The sequence below is a fragment of the Ciconia boyciana genome, chromosome 4 (genome assembly GCF_034638445.1).
Source record: "Ciconia boyciana chromosome 4, ASM3463844v1, whole genome shotgun sequence".
In the NCBI taxonomy this organism is placed as follows: domain Eukaryota; kingdom Metazoa; phylum Chordata; class Aves; order Ciconiiformes; family Ciconiidae; genus Ciconia; species Ciconia boyciana.
The window spans coordinates 86,065,865-86,083,574 of NC_132937.1; the positions used below are offsets into that span (position 1 = coordinate 86,065,865).

The 17,710-nt window shown below is 43.9% G+C and overlaps 1 protein-coding gene across 5 annotated transcripts in view; it reads right to left on the minus strand.

The window, feature by feature from the left end:
- Nucleotides 1-14,866, minus strand: part of LVRN (laeverin) — a 40,425-nt gene extending 25,559 nt beyond the window's left edge. For 4 of the 5 annotated variants that reach the window (XM_072860464.1, XM_072860463.1, XM_072860465.1 and 1 more), the window contains exons 1-5: nt 14,268-14,866; nt 7,155-7,297; nt 5,851-5,990; nt 3,440-3,566; nt 1,049-1,203 (exon numbers count right to left, since the gene is read on the minus strand). In XM_072860464.1, coding sequence (XP_072716565.1) covers nt 1,049-1,203; nt 3,440-3,566; nt 5,851-5,990; nt 7,155-7,297; nt 14,268-14,866 — 1,164 coding nt within the window. Of the gene's footprint in view, nt 1-1,048; nt 1,204-3,439; nt 3,567-5,850; nt 5,991-7,154; nt 7,298-12,065; nt 12,102-14,267 lie in introns of those variants that run through there. The other variant, XM_072860467.1, reaches the window with a different exon arrangement.
- Between the last annotated feature and the right edge of the window lie 2,844 nt (nt 14,867-17,710).

The window sequence follows — 17,710 nt, forward strand, 5'->3', positions numbered from 1 at the left end:
CTATGATTAAAAGTAGGGCATTTATCAAACAATTACAAAACCATTTTTCCATGTTCTTAACTAAAGGAAACTGTCAGGTGGATGATAAACAGAACTGGGGAAATAATCATTTCCAAAATCAGCAAATTCCTATCCTGGCAAGCAGTAAAACTTCCACAACAGCTGCTACGTCCTCATATGTGGCAGTTCACATTTAACAAAAAACTAATCACTTGCGGATTTCTATTTTATTTGTTAATTCTTAAAAACTTGAACTACAACTTTGTTTTAAAAAAAGTTTAATAAAGTACTGATATTTGTTTTATTGGCCTGCAATAAAAACACTCTGCTCACCTGAAGGTCTGAAAAGTTACAGACCTTGCCAGAAGGGCATACAAGTGCATACATGCAAGTTTAACTAGCCAAGTTAAACTGTTTCGCTAATTTTGTTGACTAAGTGCAAACACTTGTTGCTCTGGCAAACAACAGTAAATTAAACATAGCCAATAAAAAAGTAAAACTGCATTATAATTCCAAACCAAATAAGAAAAATTTTGAAAATCTGTATGAAAACTGGACAAAGATCCAGCTACAGTGTAAAATGTGTTCATGTTAATTTTGTTCTATCATACCACAGGCTGTTTCTTACAGAGAAACAAATACCTTTTGCAATACGTACATGCACTCCCACTACAAAATAATACTTATGAAGTCCATTAATTCTCACACTGAAGTACTAAGTATACTGTATACCAAGAGAACTGTGTCATCCTGACATGCCTACAGTATTTTTTAGTATGGCATTCAGGTATTGTGTAAGACAAAAAATAAGTAGCCCATTAACAGTTCTGTATCAATGAGTCCTGCGCAGTCAGTATGCAGCCTGTAATATGCAGACTTGTCAGCTGCACATATGATCAAATAGTCTTTCAGTCCTCTAGTGCTCACACCCTCACACCCCCTACTGTCAAGTCCCTATTTTTCCTCTACTAATCAGTGACTGCATCATCAGCACTGGAAGGAAACAACCTCATAGACAAATAAATGTACAGAATTTTTTACCACATGCCTGGTGTCCTAGCTCATGTGACACAATTATGGCAATCATTGCCTTTCTGCTTGTGAATTTATCACTTGGGAGGTACATCAATGATGATTCTTGGAAAGTCATTAGCCCCCAGTTTTCCATAGCACCTGCTCCAAAATCAGGCAGTGCAACCAGATCTAAATTGATTCAAACAGAGAAAAAAAGGGTATCTTTAAAATTTTCGTAAGTAAAATGCTCACATGATTTTAATGCTCACACTGGCCCAGTATGCAATTAAAGGATACTACATCTTAGTGGTCCTTTGCTGCATTATGGCAACACTCTTGCAAGCAGTCTGTGAAATTTCTTCTTGTCAAACGTTTCCTCTGTGATTGCCCCTCTTTCAGGGAGACACGTAATAAACTCCCACAGAGCCCAGATCTGTACTGTATCTTGTACATACAAATGTTTTGAATAAAAATGAAGGCTGTATTCTACCAAGGCTAGGAGAGAATACATTCACTTCTGGCTCTCAGAAATCTTTCTCTGTATGAGTTTCTCGTGTGTTTGGGAAGGATCATACTCACCTCTTTCTTCAGCCTAGCAATTGATAAAAAAAAAAAAAAACAAAACACCTTGCTCTTCCAGCTCTGTGAGTAGAGGGATCCTTTCCACTCTTATCTGAAAGGTGCCTTGGAAACATCATCTCTTTGTTTCCACAGCAGGTCTGTTACCTCTGTGCTCCCCTTCTGCCTTATACAAGGGAGCAGGTTTCCAGTTCAAATGTGAGAGTTGCACAAAACAGAGACGGGCCTTGGATGAAGATCAAGAATCTCAAAGGAAGATACACTGTTTAAACTCAGCAGCAAAGAGCAAAATTTGCAAAAGGTATACAGAGCATTTTGGAAGCAGACACAAGCTTGAACTCCATACCAGCTGACCATGAGCCAGTTCCAGTCCGAAAGCAACGCAGTTAACCCAAGCGTGGTGCTGAACCCCAGCAAAGCTAGACCGCATCTCAGCGGGGCCTATCGCCTCAGGCTTACAGCAAAGGTATTTCACTTTTGGTGAGGCAGCCCTCATCTAGCCAGCCTGGGGGAAGAGAGATCACTTATAGCTGCCTTAAAATCAGGTGAAGACAAACCTTTAAATACCTCTAACTTTATATGCGTTTATTCTTAATTTCACATTTTGAGTTCACAATAGAAATCTCTAGCATTTACAAGGAGCTGTTCTTGGTTCATCTAATCCTATCGGGTTTTAAGCAAAAACATCAAAGAAAGTCAGTGGGAAATGCCGTTGGTATTGCATGATGTTACAATGGGGATTCTAATGGTATTACAGCATTCTGTGAAACTGAAATCTTACCTAACAGGAAGCCTGCAATACTGTTCTTCTACTTCAATTTTTTAATATTTTTATACTAATGAATTAATGTATTGACATTGCTCCTAAACAGAAGAACACAAGCATTAAACAGAATTGCCTGCAGCCCTCGAGTAGCTTGTATGATTACTAAGATAACAAAATTTAAAAAGCGACGATTGCATATGTTACATTTTCCATAAGAAGTGTAGTGTTATTCTAAATACACTGGGAGATAACACATTTACACAGATGAAACTTTATTTCGTTCAAGTACTGAAATACAGATTTGACAAATCAACAAATTATCTAGTCAAGAAAGGAGGGAAATTCTTCCTCCAAAATCCTGCAATCTGCTACAATGATAGGCAGTTCAAAACTCGTTTTAAATAAGAACTGCATTCTGTGCTCTTAATATTCTACCAATTTGTATAAAAGAGCACTTTCCCCTGTAATATTAATGCTGAAGCCCTTGGGAATCCAAGTACAAGTAGCAGACAAACTGTACAGTGAACCACATGATGGCACCCTTCTTTCTTGACTGAAGCTTGACTTACTAACTTACCTGATGTCCATTTTTAGCAGAAGCAATGTTCTTCTGCAGGAACCTCTTTCAGGGGAGGAATGTGCAGGAACATACAGCCAACTCACAGGTGAGACAGGGACATATTGAAGAAAGCAAGGAATGCTTTGGGGACACGCAGGTTATAGCAAGAATGGATTTACTAGGAGGACATAGGGACTTGCCTATATCAGGTCTATGCATCCCAGAGATAGCCACGTGACTGAACAACTCCTTTCTATCCACTTTGTAGCCCCATCTGCCTCTTCATTAGGAAATGATGCTTTAAGAGAATGAGCGTGATGTGAAGGTAAGAGTGCCGAGCTATGGGTTAATAAAAGCCATGATGCAGAAAGCAGAATTCAGTTAGTTAAAGCTTAGGGGTTTTATTCCATGAATGTGATAAGCTGTAAAAAGAGAATACTGCAAAAGAACCCCATTGCTTCTGTGAACGTTACAGCATCAGCAGCCATTTGTGGTCCATTTAAGAAAATAAGTAATCTCACCTGTCTTTGGCAGAGGGTAGCTGACGTTAAGTAAGTTTTCCAGAAATGAAAAGATGGGGCCTGTGATATTTAAAGCATAGTCAACATACCCATTTTTAACTGCCTCTTTCCGAGCCCAGATACGTATCTGCAGTAAAACAAGGAAACATTATTTTAGACAACCCTCATATTTTCATTTTCTTTGCTTCTCTTCTGTGAATCATTGTTTGAAAATGCTGTCTGTCCACACCAGATCATGCAATGAAGCTTTTAATGAAAAAAATCCCAACCCAAGTCTTGCTGGACCTAACAAAATGTGGCACAGAGCCTAATCCTGCTAAAACCTAGGAGAGTTCCAGCTCTTCAAAAGGGCCAAGACTTGAATCCAACTATATATTACTGGAACAAAGAGACTCCTGATTTTTCTTTTATTAAATAGGAAATGCTGTAAAACTATTTAGATCCACACATCTTATCCAGTGTATTCCAGCCAATGAGTCTGGGTGACAAACTCTCCCTCAGCCCACCACTCTTTCCCTGAAGAGAGAAATGGATGTTCAGAGTGCATTTGCTGTCCAAACATACACATCTCTCCTCTTGAACTTTCTCACAGGCTGAAACAGACCACTGGCCTCCCACTGCTGCTAAAGAGAGCAGATGACATCTGAGCAGATGACATCGGTACCTCTGAGTAACGGAGACAGCAGCAACAAGCAAAGCTTTCCCCTGCCATGCCCATTTGCTTTGTCATGGTACTGAAGAGGGCAGCTGCTTGCCCAAGGTGATGGAGTAGACTGAGGAAACGTTTATGCCTCCATCATGTATCTCTGGATGCGAGACCCCCCCCGGTGCCTAGCAGCTCAAAACCCCCACATTTCTTGCATCTCACAAGGAGCTGCGCAGCCAAACCCTAATAGCACAGTTGGGGAAGCACCAGGATTTAATTTAAAAGGCAAAAAATAAAGCATATTCAGTCAACAGAGTATCCTCAGCCTCTGAGCCCCTCTTTTCAGCTGAGGCTTCAGAGGAGATTCAAAGATCAGATCACTTCATTTTGCCAAACCTAAACATACCGGGCAGACTTAAAATCCTAATCCTAGTATAAGCTTTGAGTTATAATACGAGTGTTTGGGGTTGTAAATTACTTACCAGAAATGACAAAACAGACACAACAAGCATGCTCACACAAATACTACGGAGACATAAATTGAGCATCTCTGTCTGAAACCAAGGGGTAAAATACCCTCGCCCCTCTATCTCACAGAAGATGGGCAGTGGTGCCTCTTCCCTCTGAAAAATGCTAGTTTGGAAGCTTTGCTTTGCTGACTCCTATTAGTACACATCAGCCCAAGAAAAAGGCACCACAGTCAGAGCTGTAAGCATCCAACATGTTTTATACAGGGTAGATATGCAGGTATGACATACCAAGTCCAATCTTCACTTTAAAAAGGAGCTAATACTGTGCTTCCTAGGTCACCTCTGCACTGTCCTCTCACCTTGTCCCACCTTTCCCCAGCAGAACAACAGCACACTAACCATGAAGCTAACATGGTTCTCTCATTTATTGTGGGTAGCAAGTATAAGCTTTATGCTTGAGTTTACTATTTATTTTGGAAGAAGTTGTTACACCTTTTCCCTGTTGACTTTCAACAAAAGAAGGAAAGTGAAACGACTGGTGCCAACAGAGTATACTTTTTTACAGCTTCCCTCAGGAAGCTTTGCCCATTGTAGCGTAAGAGCAAAACTGAATACTCACTGATGAAGAAGCTTCAAACACAAAACAATCACTTTTGGAGGCTAAAAAAATATGTCCGCTGCAGAATAAAAGGTTAAAATACTAGTATACAAAATGCTTGGAGCACAGTATTGCACCTACTGATGTCGTGACGCTGCTCCTCAAAGGGCCTTGAAGAAGAAGGCACTGAACTTCAGTGGTTTGTCACAGTAGTGGAAATGGATATTTTTTCCAACTAAGGGAGCTAAGAAGATAAGAAGACCCTGAACTATGACCAGTACTTTCTGCAGAGTAGCTGCCTCTAAAGTTTTAACATACAGACCCATGCCTACTTGTGGAATTGTATGAAATGATCAGGACAGGACAATAAATTGTCCTAATTGTCCTAAAGGAAAGCTTTCTGCAGAAATATCTGCAGGATAAATGTTAGCAGTTTTGCTACATAAGTGAATAGTTTTGGAATGGAAAGCACAGTTAATGTCTGTGATATCTTCTAAAGCACATGATGCGCCACAGAGCCAAATTCTGTTGTAAACTGCTATAATGTATTATTGTATAATTGTATAATTATTGTATTATTGTATAATTGTATGATTATTGTATTATATTGTATAATATAATTGTATAATTATTGTATTATTGTATAATTGTATAATGTATTATAACGTATTAGTGTATTATGCAGCCTCATATTTACCTCGTTTCCCCGCTCAATTCTGGTGACATAATCAAAATCACAAATCACAAAAGCAGTCAAGTAAGTTGACATTTTCAGCGAAGTGTTAAACGTGGTAACAGTCCACAGGCTTCCATTTTCATCCTTAATTTCAGATACATCTAGAAAAAAAAATCAAAGAAATATTCAAACCATTGCTCTTCCATAGCAAACAAGGATTTTTGTGTTTTCTGCATGTTTTTTTACACCTCTCTTCGATATGCTGTATTTCTGCACCAACTTCATATGTTTCTGGTAGAAGGCAAGCAGCCAGACTCCTTGCTACGACCATGTATCAGAGTCATGACCTTCCATGCAAACACCAAAAATCCACTCTGGAGCTTCTTAATTGAAGTCCTGGAAGGACATCAAACTGTGTCAGATTTAGGATGTGGGCAAACTGTGGACAATTGATTCCATGCTGCATATCTCTAAAATGTACAATCTATTATGATTCAAGTATAGGTCATGTGTGCCTGAGAATTCTGAAATACTTAATCAGATACGTTCCTTCTAAATAAGGGAGACATGGAAAAAAATGCTTCAAGCAACTCTCACAGAGATCCCATCTATTATAATTCCTAAGTTACTTAGCTTCCATGGAAAACTCATAAACCTTCTTTTTTATGGCTGAAAATTATTTAGGTGAAAAAGATTCATGGCACTGAACGGCAGAAAAACGACATTTAAGAAGGAGGCAAGAGATCCAATGGATTCCTGTAGGAACACTAATTTACAGAATTTGTTTGGAATCTTATATCCCACATGCATCCCACACACATCGCACATGAGATCCCAGCAAGGAGCACCTCTAGAGCATTAGAGTCCTCTCGTTCTTATTCTGCACATACACAGGAGGATATCGTGTCTCTGCCTGGTAAAACAATTTTTTGTATGTTGTAAATACATCTTAAAATTTACTTAGAATGAAAGGAATCCTTTAATAACACAATTACAGTCTTTGCATACTAGAGCTGCTGTGTTGTTTTAAGCAGATGTCACGCACACTGACTAAGCAGTAAATCCAGGAATCAAACCCGTGCAACCAACCAGAGAGAGGACATGTCAACTGACAAAACTATGGAATTACTGCCATCAGAGGCATTAATTATGAATAACTGTCTCCAAATTTTTAAGTTCATAGACACAGATTTTCTGTGCATTTTCAAGGCATTAGCGCATGGACAACACAACACTGTTGATATAGTCTGTTCAGATAAATTACACCCTTTCTTAAAGCAATTTAGGGGAAAAAAATCCCATAAGTCTACTTGTTGTTTACCTACCAATAGCAGGCATGTTGGAAAGAGCCACATAGCTTGGGTCATGGACAATTCTGATATTAAACGTGGCCTTCATGGCAGGTTCATCAAAACATGGATAAACTGTCCTGGCATACGTTGGTTCCAGTTGGGAGGCAATCAGCATACTGTATTAAAAATACAAGTTAAGATTAATCCAGCATGCTACAGCTGATCGGAATCAATATACTGTGCATACAAACACCAAATCAGAAAATCAAGAAATTAATCACACAGATAATGCAGATCTGGAAAAGGTTTGGTTATTATTTAAAGCCATGATTAAAACCCCGTGCCCAACAGACTGTTCAGTTTGGATGCTTCTAGAGAAAAGCAGTCTCTTTTAATTAGGTCTTTTTTTTTTCCCCTCACAGATCTTTTCCAGATATCATATTGTATGTATTTGAGCTTTTCTAGTTTGTTTATTAAGACAGGGTTGATTGAAGTTTTGCACACAGCAGGCCAGTGCTCAAAAATGATACAATGCCCAACTTCAATTTTGCAATTAGAATCTCTCTGTACACTTGCTTCTCTCTCTAACACATGCACTCTTATTTTAACAGTACATTTTAATAAGAAATTGTAATAACCGTTAGGTGACCACGCATACGTGCACTTGCACGCTTCCGTCAAACCGCATAGAGAACAACTCCAGTGAAAGCAGCATCAGGGCTGTTCCAGGGCACTGGCAAGCCCTTCAAGAGGATCCTTTTCTACCTTACACTATGGAGCCTTGCCTCACTTGGGGCAGATCTCTGTGACACACTGGCTGGAATCAAAAGATAAATTGCTGTGTCCTGTGGCCAAAGTTTCAAGAAAGAGCTGTACATCTAGGCTGTTCATGATAGGGCAGCTTTACCAGGAATTAGAAAAAAATACACATGCAATGGTTCTCAAAGCTCTATACCTGTCAGCCAAGTAGCTGCCAGCAGCTGGGCATACAAGAATGCCATGATCTCTTGTGTCAGTGACCTCGATACTACCACAGGGCTAATATTTTTCAGCTGTAGTTGGGGTGTTGACTAACAGTGTATTCACACCAGCTTCACAAAGGCTTACGCTTAGCACAGAGACATCCCAAAAGAGCCGGGGCCATCACGACAGTACCCATACATTAAGCAACACTAGGTAACGAGTCAGATCTACCATAGAAGCACAGTGTGACTGCGCCTCATCGTGATTCTGTAGCACTGAACCATGTACGAAACCTAAGGTTGCATGTTTTAAGAATCCCTTTTCCTGGTACCTGAAATGAACAGTTTAGCTTTCCATTGATATTGACATTACTTTGCAGAAGACATACTGCATTGTGTGCAGTTCGACCCAAGGAACAGAGTCATTAGCTTCCTGCTTCCATGGACAAAACTCAGCAATGCTTTCCACCCAGTTCCCAAGGCCAGCATTCCAGAAGTCCTTTGAAAGACATTTGGCTGTTGCCATTTTAATAGCTGTGCTACCTAACGCTGCTCAAAGCCGATCTAATCAACCCAGTGCTGGAAGCATCACCAGTCCATCTACATTACATCATCGCCACTGCTGATGCTGGGGAACTGAGTTAAGATCAACAGGGCAACTGTGTAAAAGCATGGTACTCTCAAAACATGGTACATATTGCATTTAACAGACGTATCTGATGCTGTACCATAACACAACTTATGACATGTAAAAGAACCCATGCTGAACACACATCGATGCATGGTTGACTATTGGGACCGTGACGTCTACTTTGAAGTCAGGACTGGCTTGAGAGAGAGCAGCACAATATATTTGACTTCTTGCCTCTCAGTGCAGGAGGATGTTCTTTATGGACCTGATTGACTGCAGGGTCAAGTGTGTGCTGTGCCAGCCACCAGCTGCCTTGCTGAGCGCAGCTGAAGCTCCACCAGCGACAGAGGTATCACCTCCTTCTCTCCTTTCTCCTGTCCAATGACAGAAAGTGACTTAACCCTCTGCCAGGCTTGCACAGGAGCAGCAAAAGTGACAGACCACTTAACTGAGGGAATCAATCACTGAAAATACTCTAAACTCCATCTTCCCATGCAGCAAAGTATGCTTTTGTGCATTCAGTTGTGCAATCAGTCACAGGTTGGTTCTAGGAAACGCTGAGCAACACCAAATTCCCCCGCACCAGTACAATTACTGCCTTAGGACGCCCTGTACCAGCAGAAACTGATGCAGACACTTAGCAAATTTGCCCACAATAAAGTCTTGTTCAAGAATACAAAATAGCTTATAGTGGGCAAAAGCATCATGATAAAAAAGAAATATGAGGATGGATTAAATGTTATTTTTCAGCAGGTCTCCAAATAAAAAAGAAAAATGGGAATGTTTCATGCATGTTACACAAGTAACTGGTGTTTCAAACAAGCATTACCTCATATAATTTGTCAGAATGAATCATTGTTGGGCCTTTTTTCTTGTTTTTTTATTTTTAAAAAGGTGAAGGCATTAGTATGAACTGAATTACTAGCAAACTTTTTTCCACACTGCAATATTATCACAAAACAAATTACCCAAAAGGAAATTAATTTTTAAAAAAGCCTAACATTGCCTAAGCAGACAAATAAATTCCTCTCTTAAGCCTACAGTTTTGTGCATAGATTTCATTTTCTTTTTTGGTAAGAATCATGTAATGCCTCCTTCCTCTAGTGAAACAAAATCAAAGACACAATACTTTCAAATAATGCGGAACAAACAGATAACAGGATCTCTTAGCCTAAGTCCTTGGCAATTTATACTACACACGTGTCTAAAAAGAAGAAAAGGAAAATGAAGAATGCATCCTGTATAGTACATGAATGCCTACTGGATGTTGTTTCACCTGAAAAAAACCAGCATCGTTGTAGAAGAAATGTTCTGTTTTGATGCAGAAAAGGTTGTTTTTCTAAAAATGCCTTCTCATTAAAATAATGTTATTTGTAACACTGATAGCATAATGGGGTTTTGTGTTAACATCTTTTATCTCTGATTTCTTCCACTTTAAAAATATATGAGAATTAAACCATAAAACAAACCCTGAAGTGGCTCAAAGTAAGGGAGTTTTACAGTCAGCGGAATCCTGTTGTGTGCAGCAGCTGTCCCGGTCCCTCTTTCAGGTGAACGGTGCCCCAATACTAACATGCAGCCCAAGAAAACACCAAACCTATTATTTGCTCTGACTTCTGTCCCATGCCTTTGATGTGTTTATATGACCCACAGAGTAATATAAAACAGAGCTAAGAAGAACTTCAGATCCCCTGCTCTGAGGCACAATTAACTGCACCAAAGCTGTTGTAATCCCCTTTGCCCTCATTCTAGTAAATGGTGCAGAAGCAACTGATAAAAATCAGCACAATTATTGTGTTTGATTATGTTTTGGGATGCCTGTTAATAGCAGCCCTATCCAGTCAAGTATTTCACAGTAGTTGCATAGGACATGTGCAGAGTGGCTACCAAGCAAAATTCTCAAAGGATGTTGAAACACTGACGTGAACAGTGACGTACAGCCTGCACTTTACGGTAGACTCCACAGGGATCCTCTAACCCTGGAGTAGTATACATGAGCTCATTCACAGCACTGCAAGGTCTGTATGCAGAATGATGCCACAACAAACCTCCTGCATTGTGTATGTTTGAGCCAGCACTGCTAGAGAAGGGCAAAGGTGGTTTCTGTATCTTTCTGCCTAGCCAGATTCTGGCATGGACTCCCCAGCTATATGCAGAATACAGATTCCCCATTTCAACAGGAAAGCCTTAAAATACTTAGTGCTGGTGAAATGGGAGCATCCTCCTTTTTTACTTCCTTTGCTCCTGCAAGCACTGCAGACAGGGGCTGTGCACTATCCATAAAGAGTGCTCCCATTTTTCAGAGTTTTCTTTTGTATGTAAGACCGGACCAGGTGGGTAGTACAAATTGTCAATTACAGTAAAAACATACGCAGTCATCAATGATCAAACTGATAACAAACAATTTCTGTGTTGAAAACTCATTGAAGTTTGGGCTTTGGTTTATTCTGCTTTCTACAGTGGTGAGGTTAGCACTTCTGAAAATAGCTGTCTCTGCCAACAGCTTTCCCACACCACCTTGCCAGTGTGCACCGGCTCCGACTTGGAGAGAGGACAGGGAACAGTACTTTGTGTCAACTAGCTAATTCTGCCAACCTGCCAAGAGCAATGGGGATGTCTGACCACGAAAAAAGCTGGTGCCAAAGCCCAGATGGAACAAACATTTCAGGGACTTCGCTTCTCTTCAGGATCTAGCTCTCTCCTGAAAGCTTGCCCTTCTCTGCCTAAACTGTTCTGAAACAAGAGGTCTCCAGTGGTTCCACACGCACAAATTACAAAAACCACTAAGACTTGTAATGCATGCAAGAATATAGGAGTCTGCATGACTGCAGATAAACAGCATGCTGTCTGTTACAGCTGGTGCTTTAAGTTAGGTGCTGAAGTCAGAAGCCTATGCAGCAATCAGACCCCAAGGCTACAAGTCACTTTAGAAGAGCTACAGGACAGTCTGCTGCAGATTGTAGTTTCCTCACCGCATGGTAACAGGCTTTGTACTGACAGCTGAAGGGCACTGAATGTTTTTAAATTGCTCCTGATTTATATAATCCATTAGAATCCAACTTTTTCCATCATTAACAGCTTGCTTGAGCTTACAGACTATACCCCTCAAAACACACCTCCTCCTCCAAAAAAAAAAAGGAAAGCAAAACCCCTTCAGTGTAGCTGGACCCCATCAGATTAGGAAATGGCTGGTAAAGTGATGACTTTATTCTTAGTGAAGGAAAAAATAACAAGATACTATTGCATACTTTCGATTCAGATAAAGTCTTTTTAAAGCAGAAAAGATAGGCAAAATCCATTCAAGAATATCAGGAATGTGGGCAGGAACAAGTAACCAAAACAATACATTACATCTGCAATCAGTGGATTTCCTTTGATTTATTTCAGTGTCTGAACACCACTGGCATCTCTTTAACCAGGCTGCAGTCTCACATTTCATTAGTGCTTCATGATGAGCTAAGGATGAAGTAGAACAATTGTCATAAATCCTCTAAACAATTGAAAATTGGAATATACACATTATAATGATTTAAAAACATTTTTTTCTTCTTTTCTACTGTGGCAGCATAGCTGACGATAGCTTTTTTTCCAGATCCTCTGAATTTTACAGTCTGAATCAAAAAATGTCATAGTCTAATTCAGTGTTTCTTAAGTAGGACTTGATTGAATCAATACAGAATCAGAAAGCACACTGATACAGTATTAAGTAATTAAGTGCTTGTTCCTTTCTTGCTTATTTGGATTTTTTTTAATTATGTAAATCAAACAAAGTGTCCTAGATCTTCCTTAACTCATAAGTTGCACAAATAATCCTGTGAATGACAATCAGTGAATGAAGAAGTAGCAACTGAAGAAAAACATAATGTATTTCCTAAAAATACTTTTTACCGTACTGCATTTTTCTCTATGGTTAACCAACTTATCTCCTTTATCTTAAAAAAAAAAAGTCTGCATAAGTTAATTTTTCCAGATGTGGCAGACAATGATATCAGTGAAGATTTACACAAGAGCTAGCAGCTGAAAAGCCAACTTGTTGCAGAAAAACCACAGAGTCCTCCTCCATTTCAATAAAAACTATTAACTTTATTTTGTGGTTTCTTATTATCACTACTCATACAGGGACTTGTATGTATGGATCTTGCGGGTAACTGAATATTACCTCCATGAACAAGAAATCTATGAACTGCTGAGACACAGTTTATTTTAGTGGACTCATCGATAGGCTGGGAGCCAAGAACACTTGAATTTTAACTCTAGTTTTCCTTTTGACTCACTGATTGCTGATCCTCAGCAATTCACTACATCTTTAAATATTAAAAATGAAATAGCTTTAAAATAAGCAATTTATCTGCCTCTCCTTTAAACACCTATTTTGAGAAACTTGTCTTGCATTGGGACTATTTAAATAATAATCTTAAGTTTCACTTTTCTTTAGCAAGTTTCACAACCAGAAGTTTACAATGCAATTCACCTTGGGAAGATCCCCAATAAAAAAATAAATCAGCAAGCATTATTTTGAGGGTGAAAATATGTTTTAGACGATTGACTGCTTGATAAGCTCACAATGCCCCGGTACTGATTTAGCAGTTCAAAAGAAAATAACAAGGAAAGCATCCTAATAGCACTCACTAAGGAAATCATTGGTTGTTCGACGACAGCCAACCAACTTCATGTGCAATAGCACCTACGAAGTCCAGCTGTCTGAAGCAGCCACCCATCCTACTCCACCATACTTCTGAAACGTCTCTAAACTCATGCCCAAATACACATCCGAAATCCTGGGCTCCAGATAAAGACATGCTCCCCACAGCCACAGGAAGAGGAGGTGAGGAGCTGTCAGTGCTACACAGACAAGTGTGGGGCCGGGATGAAGACTGAGCCGGACTGCGGCTCCCAGGAACTGGGCGTAAGTATTGTCTGACCCCCTGCTGCCAGTCAAAGGCACAGCAAGAGAGACTTGAAACTGTCCAGAAAACGTTGCTTGACCAGTTGAGATAGGCTCTCTCCTCTGCCAAAGGCAGATCTCTGTCTGACAGACCCTCAGCAAGCCCTCCCAGACTAACCCCGGAACAGCAGCTCCTCACCAGCCCCTGCAAACAAGGTCTGTGCAAACCACCTCGGCATGGTCTTTGCAAGGCACCACGACCCGGTGCTGCGGATCCTGTCAGCCGCTGGAGGAAAGCCCGGGCGACCGAGCTGGTGCTCTCTGGAGAGGAGAGCGACCGTCACGGAGCACAAACCCGAGTCTCGGGCAAGTTATCTTCGCAGCCCGTGATGTACACCTGGGAAAGGGTGCGGACTGCGCAAAGCGGCTGCCCCGGGCAGCCCCGCCGTGCAGCGCAGCCACCTCTCTCGCCACCCAAGGCAGCGAGCTGCTCCCCCAAGTGCCGCCCGGCCCTGGTGCCACCCCGAACACCGGCTGCGGAGACGCAGCAGCTGCCGGAGCTGCGTCCGACGCTCCCACGCCACGGGCGACCCCGCCGCGGGGCCGGGGCGCCGCCGCTGCCGCCGGCGGAGGGGCGCGGGGTCCCGGGGGCGGCCGCCGCCGCCTACCTGCTCCGTCCTTGGTCGGTGTAACGGGTGAGGAAGAGCCCGTCGAGGTCCTCCTCCAGCCGGCCCTGGAAGCCCAGCTGCAGCACGTAGCGGCGCCCGGCCCGCAGCCGGCCGCGCAGCTCCAGCACCGCCACCTCGCCCGCCGCCTCCTGCCGCAGCCCCGCCACCTCCACGGCGGCGCCCGGCTCGGGCAAGGGACCGCGCACGGCGGCGGCCCCGCGGCTCCGCAGCCCGGAGCTGTGCAGCACCGCCGCGTCCGTGTCCTGCCGGCAGCGCACCGTGATGTTCACCTGCCCGCTGAAGGCGAAGGGCCCCGCCTGGCCCGGCCGCACCCGCGGCCACAGCTCCAGGTCGTAGTGGAGCGGCAGGAGGTGGCGAGGCAGGCGGCGGCCGGAGCCGGCGGCGGGAGCAGGCGCCGGCGGGGCGGCGGGGCCGGGGGCGGCGGGCGAGGGGGGCGCCGGCAGCGGCGCCTCCTGCCGGCAGCGCCCGTAGAGGGCGGCGAGCGCCAGCAGCGCGGCCAGCAGCGCCAGCAGCAGCGCGGCCAGCAGGGCGGCGGCCCTCCGCCCCACGTACAGCCCGCGGCCGCCGCGGGGCCCCATCCCGCCGCTCTGCGCCGCCCGACGGCCGCGCCGCCAGGTACTTACGGGGCGGCGGCGCGGGGGAGTGAGCGCGTCTGAGGGCGGGACGCGCCGCGCCGGGCCGGGCTAGCGGAGGTGGGTCCCCCCCTCCCAGGGAAGCCGCTCCCGGGAGGGCTGCTCCGGCGGGGTGGGCAGCCCGGGCACCCCCGCGGGGCGCGGGGCGCGGGGCGCGGGGCGCGGCGGGCAGGGGCGGCGGGGGAGCAGCTGTAGCCGCGGGCCGCCCGCGGGCAGCCCCCTTCCCCGCGGCTTCAGCCGGCAGCCTGCGGGGGGGACGCGACGGCAGGCAGCAGCGCAGCGGCTCCCAGGGCCCGGGGCGCGCAGCCGGCGGCGGGGGCGGGCGGTGATGCTGGATGGGGTCCGTGCCCCAGGGCCTCCGGGGATGAGCGGCAGCGGCACTGCTCGGACAGACGGCACCGCCCGGACAGACGGCGTTGTACACACGGGACGGCCCGGGCCAAACCCGCAAATATTTGTACTTCTTCACCACCGTAAGGAATGGCAAGGGAAAGGATGAGAAAATGGCGGTTCACTGCTTGAAGTGTGCAGAGTGTTGTGGGTAGAGCGGATCGGCTCCCGAGGGAAATCTCCATGTTAAAAAGTTTGGGAGAAAGACCTCGAGTCTGAAAAATCTTTGCTACATGAAAGTGGGTTTCTGATAAATCGTCCGCGTTTAGAGCCTCACTGCCCTGCGTAGTTCCGTTGAGGCTGTAAGTATCACCCCGCTGTACATATGTAGTTAACCCCGTTACAGTCAATAGGATTAATCCCGTGTTCCCAGTTAAACACGTATGTAAACGGTTTGCCGAATTGAGGCCGGATTGCCAGCAAGATTGCAAAATTAAACCTTTGTCACCTTGTAAAACTTGCCTGTTGGTTTTGCTCAGTTGCAGCTCCTCTTTTAAATCACAATGAGCCATGCAATAACAGGAGCAGTAGCCTGGAACAGTGGCCCTTGTGTGCCATTGCCTCGACACTTTTTCATCTGGATTACAAGCAGGTTTTCCCCCTCCTTTTTTTTTTATTCACTCCCCCTCCCCCATTGTTTTGAACCCAAGTCAATTCCCTTGGGCTTGTAGTTCGCACAACAGCCATCCTCAAGACCAAACAGCTCTGTTTGCAAAATCGAGGCATTGGATTAGGTATTGCAGTCTGTTTTGTCACCAGAGTTAAAGCTAAACCGGCTAAAGTAAATTCACCTCAATGACCTAGCACTAAAAGTTATCCCTCCTGCTAATTTATCTGTTAATTCAGAGGGATACCTTTTCTGTGGTCCTGTACAGAATACAGCTATTGCTTTCCTCACGCTGGGCACAGCAGGACCGGCTGCTGCAGGTCTAGAGAATAGCTCTGAGCCACTGAACAAAGAAAGTTTCTGGTTCCAGCAGAAGACCATAATCTGTTGTTTGCCTGTCACTTGAGGGATGGAGGCTATCCCCCTCTGCCAGCCTGTCCCGCTGATTGCGGGCCCTTCTACTCTTCTCGCCTCATCTGCCGCCTGCCCCAATGCCTTCGATGCTGGCACTGGCCCATCTGCTGTTTTCTTTCACACAGTTTGACTTGTATGTTTCTGTTTCTGTGCTTCTTTTCTCATTTTGTTCTCATTTACCTCAGTCTTCCCCACCCACGCCCGGGGACCTGTTTCTCTTTCTCCGGTTCAGGCCTCTGTACTCTTTCCACTCATCATCCTTTCACCCTTCTGTCCTTGTGCATGCCTCACATACCTTTACTCTTCATCTTGCACATCAGCAGCTTCTCCCTTTTCTCCGAGCATGTTTTGCAACATCCATTATATTGCTCTCATATTAAGACTTTACAACAATCTCCAACATACTTCTTGGAGGTCTCTGGACCTGCAGCCACACAGCAGCCCTGAACTAACTGCCCTCAAACAAGTATGACCTGCTGCATGTCACTTAAAAGAGTTCACAGAAAATGTTTTCAAGTGTTTAGGAAAGAGGCTTTTCCCTCTAATTGTGACTGTAAGTTTGGGAAGCAGTTTGTTGTACTAGTCCACAGAGTTGCTCCATCCCATGGATGTGCTGACACACTACAGAGACTGGGTAAGATGAATGATCAAAAGCTCCCAGAAAGAACAGGAAAGAAAAGCCAGTGCTGCAAAGGAAGAGGTGACAGGAAGCAGAAATCGCAGAAGTGCACCAGTATTTCTAAGGCAGGAGCCCAGACATTGTAGAAAATTATGGAGGATTTCAATGCCCTGCTTTCCAAATGTTTTTTATTCAGCCTCAATATTGTTCAGTAAAACCATGCTCATCCATACTCCCCCTCAAAACAAGGCACAGGCAAAATCAAAACTGTGAGGCATATTATTCCACATCTGTGAAAACAAGCAGAACTGCTCGGTAATAAGCCTGTAAACAGTACAGACCCCATGGGAAGGTTGCCCTTCTTAATGGTGCGGAATATGTTTTAAAGTTTACAGTTCATAAAATGTACTTTATTTTCTCTTGTTTGCAGTGGAGAATCCAAACCTGCTCCTTTCCTCAATTAATACATAATAAAACCACTATGTCTTACAATAAATATTTTAAGAAGTGTTGTTTAACTACCTTTTTCTCCCAAATAATTTATAACAGTTACCTTATAAAGCGACTGACGGGTGAGGGCTTCTACCAGCCCAGAACTGTGGATTCCCTTCCTGGTGGGAACACACCCACTCACGTGTTTGAAATGGGAAAATACTTCACATGCAGTACAAAACATGAGCAGCTTCTGTTGCAAATATTACAGCTCACCATCCTGCTGAATTTATCTGTGGAGTTAAGATGTCTGAACGACATCTTTCTG